Source organism: Orycteropus afer, unplaced genomic scaffold, assembly GCF_000298275.1.
Source record: "Orycteropus afer afer isolate SDZICR_OR568_19922 unplaced genomic scaffold, OryAfe1.0 scaffold00435, whole genome shotgun sequence".
In the NCBI taxonomy this organism is placed as follows: Eukaryota; Metazoa; Chordata; class Mammalia; order Tubulidentata; family Orycteropodidae; genus Orycteropus; species Orycteropus afer.
The window spans coordinates 1070467-1083967 of record NW_006922022.1 but is presented as its reverse complement, the minus strand read 5'-3'; the positions used below and the strand labels follow the sequence as shown (position 1 = coordinate 1083967).

At 37.2% G+C, this 13501-nt stretch overlaps 1 protein-coding gene across 1 annotated transcript in view; it reads right to left on the bottom strand.

Annotated features, from left to right (window-relative positions):
• Positions 1 to 4185: 4185 nt before the first annotated feature.
• BNC2 (basonuclin 2) overlaps positions 4186 to 13501 on the bottom strand; it is a 383907-nt gene continuing 374591 nt past the window's right edge. Inside the window, exon 6 of the mRNA XM_042782734.1 lies at positions 4186 to 4846. Coding sequence (XP_042638668.1) covers positions 4186 to 4846 — 661 coding nt within the window. The remainder of the gene's footprint in view (positions 4847 to 13501) is intronic.

The window sequence follows — 13501 nt, the reverse complement described above, 5'->3', positions numbered from 1 at the left end:
CATTTGCTTGGCACTCATCTGGGGAAGGAAGTACCATTTTATTTTATGGAGACCTAGTGGGTAGTTTCTCCTAAGTCAAATGGGGAGAATGCCTCTGGAACAACCCAGTCTTGATAGATCCAAAGGTCTGTGTGTGTGTTTTAAAGAGCAATGTATGCATGAATGGGGCTGTTAACCAGCTAAGTGCCTTTCTCCTTTTAATAGAAGGGCCTGGAAATTCATGACTAAATATATCACACTATAAGGACTAAATAAGTGGCACCACCGTGCTAAAAGTGTTTTAAAAAAATGTTTGTAATTTTTCTGAGTAGGGAAACATTCAACACCTTTACAACTTTAAGAAGCACAAGGAAGAAAGCAGGTGCCTGGACAAAGACCTGGAATGTGTTCCACTGGGTTGCCTTATTAAAATAGTTAACAGCAGAACAAAGAATGTCAACATTTTTAGCACATTCGTCAAACAAAATTAGTTATCACTTATCCTTTTCCTTGCTCTCCTTTCGTCCCCCTCCATAGCATGCAGATACTCCCTAAAACAGACTCTTTCTGGTATTTACAAAAACATAGTTTTAAAAGGTCAACAGTAAGTTTCAACATGATCCACTGAGCATGCATTGAAAATACTGCCTAGTTTTATACCTGTGATAAAACTCTGGCTAAAATAGATCAAGTGGGAAAAAGCTGTTTAGAAAAAAATTCACATTATTAATTTTCAGCCAACATAGAATGGATGGAGTTAGAGACAAACTGTCTAACAAGAGGACACGTCTGTGGAAAATAAATGAGCAAAGATAGAGTTCAACTATTAAAGCGCTGATCTCTCCGTTCTTTCCATTTCAAAGAAGACTTGAGATCAACATCTTAACCAGAATTATAGGAAAGTCAAAACATTACTTTCAAGCACACTCCCAAGAACAACCAACATGTTGGGACTAAAAGAATGTACCCTACGTGATTTTACATTTTATGTACTACCTCCTTTAACCCCTTCCCCTTTTAAGTAAATAAGTTTTATATTGGAAAATGTTATTTTCCCCTTTAGAAGGCCACCATAACAATTGGGCACTTGAAGCACAGTAGTAGTATCAAAGAGGGGAGATATTTAAAAAAGCACCAGCCGTCTAAGACTTACTGCCATTTCTCTGACAAAAAACACCGGTGGTCATTCACGTTTCTGAGCAAGGGAAATTCTACTTCTAGAATCACTTTACTCTGGACTTTCTCTAACTGGCTGTACACATAAGCCTGGTTTGTGGCAAGTAACAAACGTATTTGTTCTAATCCTGGTTCATTTGCTGATGTGACCTGCTGACAGCTATGCAATTCACTTACTAGGGCCATTTGACCTTTTACTTGACATTAAATTAAACAGACTAAACATTGATTTTACACAGAATGAGTTCTAATATCTCAACCAAGAGGGTAACTCCTAAAAACACTGAAATTAAAATGTGTATTTATTTTAATAGAACTAGCTGTAATTTATCTGGGGCTATGCACACTCCCAAAGCTGGTGTTTCTATAATCTTTTGTTGGAATGCTGAAAATACTTCCCACCCTTTTTGAATCTAACCACTTAGTATGTAACAGCGCAATATAGAGAACGCTAAGAGGAGCGAAATGTTTGCAAACAAATTTTCATTATTCTAGTTCAATCTTTCACAAACATACTGTACAGCGTCATTTATGGTATAAAACAAAGAAAAACATCTCTGTCTATTAAATTTAACACAACAAAAATAAAGCAATTAAGACTTTGGGGAATTCAAAGGTACAAGAAAACAAAAATGGTTATTATTAATTCCTCAGCTTTTTACCGTAAACATTTGTCACTTAACAGACGTAGTGTTTTCATATAGTTTCTTTTGTACTGCAAATACTTTTGGTCTTTCCTTACTGTAGAACAAATGAAGAATTAAATGAACCCCATAGCATCCTCTGAAGGAGATGAAAAGATGAAGCTCCCAGACACATCTAGCTTATCTTTAAAAATCTATTGTTTCTGTAATTTTCACAAACAAAAATACTGAATATCCCCAACTAATGATGCTTCTTTTTGGAAATAATAAATACTGTGAGGTACAATAAATCCTATGGGAATAATAATAACAACAGAAACATATTAATAGTTTCCTTTGGCAAATTTAACGGAAGTGAATGGTGATGTGACATAGAAAAAAATAATTACAAAACATGAAAAATGGAAATGACATGAAAAAGAGAAAACAAAAGGGCATTTCTAACCTTAGACCAGTAAGAGAAATGTTTGAGGCCATTAAATGCAGAAAAGAAATACATTCTCTTTAAATTATTGGGTACTGTTTGACAAAATATTCCTTGTTTATCTCTTTTTTCCTGCCACTTAAAAAAAAAAAAAAGGAAAAAAGACAACACAACTGTCTGCAATGCATACCCTAATGGTTTTGGCTGCAGACTGAACTAGAGTAAATATCATCATTTAGTCAGTATGTTGTGGTAGCCGAGGCTGCCGATGCGGTTTACCAGCTCAGGCAACATGTGTAAACATCAGAAACAAAACATAAAAAGATTTGGAGAACAGTCTCTCCCCCCACACCCCCAATCTCACTCAATTGCTTGGTTTCAGGCTTGCTTTCATTCTTCTCTGACAAATCGTGTGGGGAAACACAAAAGACGAAACAGTGAGAGATCCTATTTTAAGCCCCCCTTCTTCTGGCTTTTCAGAGAGGAGTGTTGCTCAATTCAAGTTCAGCACATGTTTTCAAAGCTTCCAAGTACTGCTGCTGCTAAAAGTCTTTTGATTTTGTCTATTTGACAGGCCTCAATCATAGTACTACTGCAGAATTTGCAACAAATTAGACAGCCCTAGAAGAGACCAACTCAGTTCAACTTATTACTTTTTCTTTTCAAAGGACATAGGCTGGGTCCTTGGAAATGAGTGCTCAACTCTTTTACCGTATTCGGCTTTGCTCCATAGTGAGTAATTTGGGCTTTTGTATCCTGAAATATTATCCTGCCTCTAAAGAATAAATGCCTTGGCTGTTTCACACCACATGATTTTGTTTTCCTTTTATGAAACTTAACGTATAAGCAAGAAGGATGCAATGTTGATACTAATAACATTCGGCACTTGAAAGAGTCACCAAGTGTTTTTATAAAAGCGGTTTTCTGGTGGCCGACAAATTGGCCTGTGGTTATGTTGAGTGACTAATTGTATTTTCTTTTCTGGAAACTTGTGCAAAGTTGGCAGTTTTGTGTTAACACTAATACTTTTGTTTGGCGTTTGTGCCCTATACTGACCAGACCATTTTTATACAAGTGAATTTTTGTTTTAAAAGACACTTACTGAAATATGGCAATAGTTTAAGGATAAGAAAAAAGCATGGATATTACACATCCCCTTGTAGTGTACGAAAAAAGTGCATGACTGGATTTATGTCATAGTATAGGACATTTAAAAAATCAAATCTGTGCTGTAAAGCATGCCAGCACCTCTTTATCACTATATCTAGCAGGTAGTAAAAACAAGACCATGGTTTAAAAAAAAAAATGTGCATTAATGCTAACATAAATGAATAGAGCTAGCCAGCAAACTATTTTTTTTTTTTCCTGCATATCTAACAGCTGGATGTAACTGTAAAAATTAAACAAGTTAAACAACCATCAATACAATTGTTTTACATCATTGGCCTCTCAAGGCTAAATATTTACAGGTGAATCTGCCATGCTTTAATTGAAGATTCTCTCAAAACCTTGAAGTTCACAAAAGACAACTCTAAGAAATTCTTTTTCTTTTTTTTTTTTTTGTTTTTTTCCTCCCTTTTATTTTTTTGCAGGCAACAGTCATGGGCACAACAAATTGTCTCTTTGGAGATGACCAAGAAGTATTCTGTCAAAACTGGGGCTATGTTCCACGCTTGTGTGTGCTTGTGTGTGTGTGTAAATGGGGACTCCGTTTTCACCCCCCAGATTAAAGATCCCATCCCTTTCCCAAAACTGTAAGGAAAAAGAAAAAAAAAATTCAAAAGCACCTAGTGTTTATCTTTTTTTAATCTAAAGAAATATGTGTGTGTATGTATATACACAGAGGCATACATGTGTGTATATATACACACACATACAAGTACACAAACACACACTGACTATGGCAGTTCAAATATGTAGGCCATCTGGTGAGAGCTGGCATTGGTGGTGACCGTTCTGAAACTAATCTACTGAAGTGAAGGGAATGTTTTTGTGGAGATTAGGGTTCTGACTGTGCCGGTTTCGGCTACGCACAGAGGAAAACATCATATTGCAACCCGGGACTTTGCACTTGTGCATCTCCCGCAAATGCACTGTTTTGTAGTGCACTCTTAGGGTCCCCTTGTTGCTGTACATTTTGTGGCAAATGTTGCACATGATCCCACCATTGCTCCCAGACAAGCTGTTGAACATGAGAGATCCTGAAACGTCAGCCCCCAGGCTTCCAGGGAGGGCCAGGGCTTCGGCCTTGTGTGCTGACTCCCCACTGTCACTCGCCCCATCAATGTCATCGAGAAGAATGCCCTCATCGCTGCCCACGTCAGATTCTCGGGAGGAATGGATACTGCTGCTGGACTGGAGACTGGAGGTGGTGCTCAGGTCAAGGACCATGTAGTCCTCTGCCATGCCCCTCCCATACCCGTTCAGGTGGGAGTCTTCAGTCCCTGCAGGGGAGGAGGCATCTTCCCTGACATCAAGTCCCATTGGGTGCTGGGCACCATAGATCTTCACCAAAAATTCATCCCGGAGGTCCTTGCTAAGGGTGGGCTGTGACGAGTCAAGGCCCATGTCATCGAGTTCTTTGGTCAACAGTTTACGATGAAGATTTATGTTGGCACTGTGTCTAGGAAAACAAGAGGGAAGGGGGGGTAGGTTGATAGGGAATAGGAAGGAGTGAGAAAAAGGTGAGCATTTTAAAATGGATTCAGCTTCCACTAGGCATCAAATAAGCACATTCATTGCTAATTACATTATTATAAAAACACATTTCCTTACATGATCAGGATTTCTGGGTAAGTAGTAGTGGGGGGGGATGTGCAATAAGGGGAAGCTTTCCATTGACATACTTTTTGTAAGCATTAAATTCTTCAATGGTAGGATGAATGCACACCCACACACTTCTGTCAATTACTGTTCTGTTAATTGTATTATGTAGCAACATCCACTGCAGAGGATCTAATAGCAGATTTTAAACTATGTATTAATAAATAAGAATGGAAACTTTCTATTTGTCTAAATGTAAAGTTTGTTTTAAAGTAAATTTGCCTAAATTTAAAGTAAATAGGTCAAATTTACTTTAAAACTAACCATATTAACAACAAAGGTAAAAAGCTATTTTTCTACTGAAAACACTTTAAAGGTATAAAAAGGACTGTTTTTTTTTTTTTTTTTTTTTAAGTAAATGGTCTAGATAATCTAGCTTTAACTTCAAAGAATAATGAACCTTTCCTCCTCATCTCTTTACTTTCCAAGTGTTACACCGAAAAAAATTTAGCTTGATAAGCAATTGGAAATAGGGTCATAGATTGCCTCTAACAGCATAAACCCCCCTTTTCTCAGAATGACACAGGATCTCAGTTAAATCTGATTGTAAAATACATTTAGTTTCAGACACTGCTGTATTTTAGTGCTAGAAATATTCTCATTGAGTATTTACACTCTTAAAATTTAATTCTGCAAAATAAAACTATAAAATGGTATATGACTTTTTAAATAAAACCTACCCACCCTTTTAAAAAAATCACATTAAGACAACAGAAGGAATCCAAAGGGACAAAATTAAAACATAGTAAGTAGAAAAATATCAAGCACAACAATAACATATGGTCCCTCTGTCTTAATAATTGGAACCCATACTTCTTAGACAAGCAAAACTTTTCCTCTGCTGAGAGCTTTGCTTGTATAAAAAAGACAGGATTTGTCCCAAAGCATCCATAGGGTTGTTATTATTTACAAAGTCCGATACGTTACTATCTATCTGAAAACATTGTCTTTGTATTAATACCTCCCGTGGATTTTTAAAATGTCCTTGGGCATATACCTCTCTCCACCTGCAGAGTCACATGTTTGACAAGTACCTAAATTGAAGTCTACCCTTTCAGAAATGTAAACAGCTAAATAAATATACCAATGCATTACAGCTTCTCAGTAATATGGTAGAAGCTCTACATCATGGAGAACTAATTGTGATTTTAGAAATAACCTGGATGACTGGTGTGAAGTCCAAAAGACCTCTGGATAATAATTTAAAAGTATGGAAGACCAAACTAAGTCACTCCATTTGGTGACAAGCATGGCTAATAGTTCCTAGAGATGGTTGAGAGGTATGTGCCTGAGACACAAGAAAGGTGGGAAACATTTCTCCTCCTTTCCACACAAGACAATATATAGCACTCTGGTGTTAAAGGGGCAGAGGGTGGTGCCCCTCTTGACACTGCACTTAGGAAGGCTGAGCTTACCTTGTGATAATAAGATCAGCTTTCTAATCTTTTGCTAAATCGATCACAAAAGAAAGCAAGAATGAGAGACAGAGAGAGAAAGAGAGAGAGACAGAGAGAGAGAGAGAGAAAACAAATTCACATTCTAGCCATCTGTTTTTTTTTTTTTTTAATTTAAACAATAAAATAGGGATTTAAAATGTTCTGATCACAAAATCATTTTCTGTCATAAGCCATCATCTCATATGCTGTCTTGATGATTTTCAGATCAGCTCCATAATCCAAAAATCATAAATCAAATTAAGACAAACCAAATTCACAGCATCATCATCATCATCATCATCATCATCCATAAATGAGTTCTGAACAGATGCATGCAGTGTGCGGAAATGTGAATGATAAACAGAAGTTGTCCCCAAGGTCCCTGCTCTGACACAATCATTCCCTGTTTCCCTGGTGTCAGATGACTTCAAGTGCAGGCTGCTAAGCAGAGTGCAGGAAATGCCTACTGTGAAGTCTTTATCCTGACATGTGGATAGGACACCACTGGAGTTATTATGAGAATGTGGAAATTGAATTACACTATGTACTATTACTCCATTGATAAGACAATCTGCTAACTATAAGCAGCTCACAAAATCCTACCCTCTGTTTATTATTCCTAAACCCCCCCCAACTTCTTAATTTCACAAGCACACATTTTGCAATGACAGTAATCTAGAACACTGTATCGCCTCTCACACATTAGAATTACCACTTCCTAGATCCACTGCTGAGAAAGCACCAGTCAGACACACAGCAGTACATTAAGACTCATTGCATAAGGAAGGATAAATTAACATTGACAAAGGGACACACTGATCACCCAGATGGACACATCTTCCCTAAGATGATTTGTGAAATTACACATCTCCACTGATATGTTACCAGGAAGAGATATTTCTCTTCAGTTACCACTTGCAGTAGAGATCTGTAATCTAATTAGATGATGTACCAGACCTCAATATCTGTCAACCAAACGATGTGCAGAAATGTGTAGACCACCTCTGGCACTCTGGTCAATAGTGTCCCTTTTCTGCTGTCAGCAGTACTGTTGGCTTCTCCTAATATAATTACATTGACTTTTATTCAATTAAGTGCCATCCCTCGCTTAAAAAAAAAAAAAGCTACTTTATCAATTGATTCAGGTGTAATGCAATAATAAAGATGAACTCATGGCAGTACATTAGCTCTGCTGTTCATAACTTCAGTACACGGGTTCATTCATGGTAGTCGATTTCCATTATGCAACCACAGTTCAAGAGAATTGATTCTTTTATGTTCATTTCTTAATCTATTTCATTTGTTTAATAATCCTCTTAAATGCCAAATGCAAAACACTTGAAGTGGGGATGGGAAGAATGGACTGTGGGAAGTCTTCTACTTCACTCTTATGATTGTGGGCTTGGAGATTTTCTAGGGAACTCAAATACAGTATTATTGAGATGAAGAGGAGGGCAAACAAGAGAAGTAGGGAAGGTAAGGAGACTAAAATTCTTAAGAGTGTTGATCCTGTCCTCCAGAAGTTAGGTTTCAGCGTCCACAGAATGAACAAAAGGCAGCAGTTGATTTTAACAAAAACTCTTGAGTCATTCAACCCAAGCCATTAACTTTCATAAAATACTATCCTCATGACAAGACAAAAAGACCTAGGGTTAATAGCAATTTGAGAAATATTACAAGTTTATTTGGATCACCAAAAATGAAGAGGTGAAAAGGAGGAGAAGACAGTAGGGACAGAGAAAGAACTCATACCTACTATGAGATGAAGGGAAGCGGAGTCTAAAAGGAAGGTAAGCCAGAGAATGCTGAAGACAAAGGTCAGGTCCCCTATCAAGAGGAAGCACAATTAAGTTAAATGTAATAAGTAGAAAAGGAGCCCTGTGGCCCAGCCCAAAAGGTTGCCCATTTGAACCCACTCAGTGGCGCTATAGAAGACAGACCTGGCAATATGTCCCCATACCGTTTACAACCCTGGACACCGTATGTGGCAGTTCTTTGTCAAATGTGTCACTAGTGTAAAAATCAACTCAATAGCACCTAACAAGAAGGCATCCATTAAGTAACCAATTTTGAGTTTTCCAGGAATAAAGATGATCTCTAGGTTTTCATGTAAAATATACTAGTTTTCTAGACATACTTAAGTGTTCTGAATATTTATCTCCAGAGAAGTGTAGAGAATAATCATTGACAGAACTCTAGAAGACCAGATTACAACTTCTTAATTTCACAACAACACAAACATCATGAAAGTTTGTTTCTATTTGCTTTGATTAGGTAGATAATATAGTTATGCAGAAGGAAATTTTTCCTTCAGGAAATCAAAGGCTGGGGTGAAAGAGAAGACGACCCCCAAATAGAAGAGGTAAGGATCTGGTCATTAAGTACAGCAGCACTCATTAAGATATTGGTCCAAAATTTAGCCCTAAGATGGCCACTTTCAATAAGAGCACAAACGAGATCTTATTTAACCTCCCATCTCCTCAGATCAAGTAGAACACTCTGCACAAAGCAGATACTTAACCGCAGGAGAAAGATACGACCGTCTGCTTTCCTAAAGATGACAGTCTTGGAAAGCCTTTAAGGCAGTTCTACTCTGTCCTGCAGGGTCACTATGAATTGGAATTGACTCAAAGGCAATGGGTAGATACTTAAAAATATATTCATTTGCCTTGGATCAATAATATGCGTAAGTCTTAAAGAAGCTTTTTGCAAAATACATTGCAGGAGAAAAGACAGATCTCAAGATCAAAAAACATGTATATTTAAGAAAGATGATGTACGCCAATGGGTCGTTCTAACCCTAATAATATTTCATTGTGGTATAATGGAATGCCACATAGTTAGGGCATGGGAAAGATCTGTAACTTGGAGTACACTTGGAATAATAAATACTTCTGTGAACCATATACTCTTTCCTACTAGTTTCATACTCTGATGTTGAAAGCTTTCTGAAGGCTAAGAAAATCTTTGAAAGCAAAAAGTAATGAAGCCTTGGAAGGGGAAGTCATAAAACCAAATTTTTTTCTAACTTTGAAATGCTGAGTGGAAGTGCTCAGACTAGATTGAAATAGACTATTTGTTTTCTTCAGTGAAAACTACCCCATGCAACCACAGAAAACACCCAAGTCATCAACTGCAGTTAATTAAGCACCAGTTAGAGAAAGTCTGTCTTGCACATTCCCCCCCCAACATTTTCCTTTTCCTCTTGTCCAAATGCCCAGTTCAACATAATGCAATGTTTAACCTAAGAAAATTAAAACAAAAACAATTTATTTAAAAGGAAAAGTGTTTTTTGAGGATTTTAATCTAACTTTGAGAAACAGAGAAGGAACTTTTTTTTTTTAAGGAAAATATCCATGACCAAATTAGAAAGTCAGATGGTGGCAATCAAAAACTGAATACTGAATCTAGCTATGAATACATGAAAATGCCAAGATCTAACCTTAATTCTTAATCACTTTTAAGTCATTCTGAGCTTACTGAATTGAAATAAAATACTTTTATCATTAATTATAATGCCTTAGGTGAAATGGAATTGAGATCCCATTTTGGATTAGATTTCGCCTTTATCTTCCTACTCACTTTTGCCACCCAAAATACACACACACGCATACCCTTCTAAATGATACCTAATGCCCAGACTGATCACAGAGATATATGCATAGTAAATACCGTGTGTGTGGGGGGGGAGAGAGAGGGGGAGGGGGAGAGAGAGGGAGAGGGAGAGGGAGAGGGAGAGGGAGAGAGAAAGGGGAACAGAGAGACGAATCTATATCCAATCTGGGTAAGTCTAGATATATGATTTGAGTGTAATGTGGTTTACAGAATCACCAATACTCCTGGAACAGAAATGCAAAACTGCCATTCAAATCCAGAGAAATGAAAAAATTAAAATGTTTACACTCATCATATCTCTTCCTATCTGAATTGCTATAAAACTACATGTTGTACTTAACACCACAAAAATTCTGTATTACCATTTGTTAACAGTAGGATGCTTACAGCTCTGTGAATTAGTTGACATTATTGACATTATCCACTTCTACAAAACAAACAGTTTCCAATAGTTTATTATTTTATAACTCTTTCCAGAAGATAGAAAAACTACCTCCTAGCTTGGGAAGAAAATTCAATGTAAAATTTTGCTTCTTAACACTCAACAAAATAAAAAATAAAGAAGTATACACTAAATGCAAGAAACGAAAGCTAAGCAAATTCTTGCAAATTAAACATATGACATTCAGTCACTTCAATCCCTTTTAATATAAAACAAATCATTCATACCGGTCACGCAGACAGTTCCTTCTACATTCAAATTATTCACTTGAAGATAAGCCCCCACCAAACTCTTTAGGGGTTTGGCTAATTTACTGCACAGATACGGCACGTCTGTTGTAATAACAGGTAGGATGTATTGGGGTCAGCCATTTATCAGAATTAGACCTCTTTTCTCAATTCACAGTGAATTATGCTGCCTACACGACTCCCCTCTCTCAGAGCCTGCCATCCCCTCATGGCCCCTAATGTGGCAGGCAAACAAAATTGACAGTCTCATCTTGTCAACAAGGGGTGATTCTCCTGAGAAGCCATTTTACTTTGCAGAGGAAGCAATGTATTAATGTGCCTGTCCCAGGAATGTTAATCATCTTCAAGCTTCCGATCTAACTTTGACGTGAACGAAATCACCAAATTGGTTTACTAAATGAATCGTAATATGCTAATAAGAAAGCATGACATATATGGAAAAGCCAAACAGATGGTTTGTTTACTCCACTTTGCAACTTTATAAATGTTGTAACTCTGAAGATGTTAGTGAGAATTATTGGTTTGTTGGCAGAAAGAAACGTGTCTTTCGCATACTAAATCTGGCACTACAGTTAGAAAACAATTTGTCATTGCTATGGAATGCATAAAAAATGTTAATGCAGTGATGGCATTTGGGAAGGCAGACTGGTAGGTGGGAAATGTGTGTGCTGGATGCTCAGGTTAAGTACAGAATTGATATCCAACAAGCCCTGTTCACTAATCATTTAACTTTTGAGCAGTATCTGATACAGGAGCTCTGGTGGTGAAGTGCCTAAGGCATTTGACTGCTAACCAGAAGGTTGGCGGTTCAAACCCATCAGCCACTCCTTGGAAGGAATATTGGTTGATCTACTTCCATAGTGATACTGGCTCAGAAACCCAGGAGGGGTTGCTGAGTCAGATCTGACTCAATGCAGTGGGTTTTATCTGATATTATGAATGTTTCTTGAAGGTGCTGATTTTTCAGTGGGTACCTGTTGCAATGTAATGTGTGCTGAGTGTTACATCGTGAATAGGATTGCGTTTTTTGCAGCACTTGAAAATTTTCTCAATCAGCAAATGGTGCTCAGTTTATTACTATTGTGAGGTCAGAAAAAGAAAAGCCATGAGCCCTGACATCTGTTAAAGATTTATTAAGTTACAATTTGAGTTTTATATTTACTCTGGATAAACTAACCCTCAAGTCTTCTATTCCTTGTTTTATAGTCTTATATAAACAGTTTAGAGCATGTATTTCCAAAATAATGGGGAAGCATTTTTCTTCTGATAATCAAAATTTTCTGCCATTTTAAAAGCAAGCTTTTATTTCCAGTATGTACAGCATGGGTCATCAATTTTTTCTAAACTCTCCTGCAAACAAAATACTTCCTAAGAATAAGCATTCAAAGAATATTTTAAATCATTAAACAGGCTAATTTATGATCTTTTTAAAGGATATTAGGGATGTGTGAGTTCCCCAAGGGAAGTGACAATGTTTTGTATGACAATCAATATTATTATTTAGCTATGGCCTTATCTAGAATTCTATGTTGAAAGGAAACTACTAAAGATACATGAACAAATAAGAATGAGCATGATCTAACTTATGTCTTTGATTACATGATGTCAAAGCTGCCAGCTGAAACATGAAAACTTTAATCAACCAGCAATGCACTGATGCTACCAAATACTGAGATTTTACAATCATTCAGATGATTTTGGTTGTTTTTGCTTTTTATATACACAGCCAGACTGAGAAACAGAATTCTGTATTAAAGAAGTGCTTATATCTCCCAATATTATTAGCCACACCCCTCCAACTTCCTACTACTAAGCCTTACACATATTGAAAGGACCACTAATCTTGTGGGGTTTTCTAGCGCATCACCATCAGTAAGTGGTTCACAGTGCTGACCATTTTACCATCTGCGTGAGAGAAAGAAAGAGAGCAAGGTGATCTAAAGAAATCACTGAGTTCATCCTGCTGCCCAAGGATCATTTTGGAGCAAGAAACCTTAGTGCTGTCCCAGCCTGGTGCTTATATCTCACTTGAAACATCTCCTCATTCCTGACCAACAAAGAAAATTTCAATAAAGTACTTTTACCCGTTTAACAACAGTGAGCTCCTGGGATTGTCAAAGTGCTCAGCCTTTTCCAAGGAGAGAAGAAATCAGCAGCTCAAATATAATTAACCTTCCATTCTCAATGCAAACCGCCACGCACAGGAGCTCTGCAGTCTATTAGCAAAGTTATAATGGCCAACAGGCAGAAGCAAAATTGGTCAAAAAGTTGGCTGCTGCTGTCATATTTTTGGAATTATGATTAATGGCACTAATAATGTGGATGATTATTGATATGTGTATCTCCAGCAGTTTATCATATTGCTCTGGCTGCCTACGTCCACAATAAACAGAATGCTATCATTTACCTCTTTATTGAAGGCAATCCTTCTCTTGAAGGAGCATATTCTAATTACTTCGTAATGTTTTATGCCTTAAACATTTTGCAGCTCTGGACCTTGCCAACTGCTTCATGTCTACCATTGATTAATTACTGAATGTTTAATCAAAATTTAGAACCTAATGTAGTCATTTATGAGCACACTGCAGTGCCAAAGTAGTTAGGCTTTGTTCCCAAGTTTGGAGAGTACTGGGTTCAAAATCAAATCCCAGTCTATGCATGAGGATCCAAGTATTTCACCTTGGGTGCTCTGAGATTGCCAATTCTACCTCTGC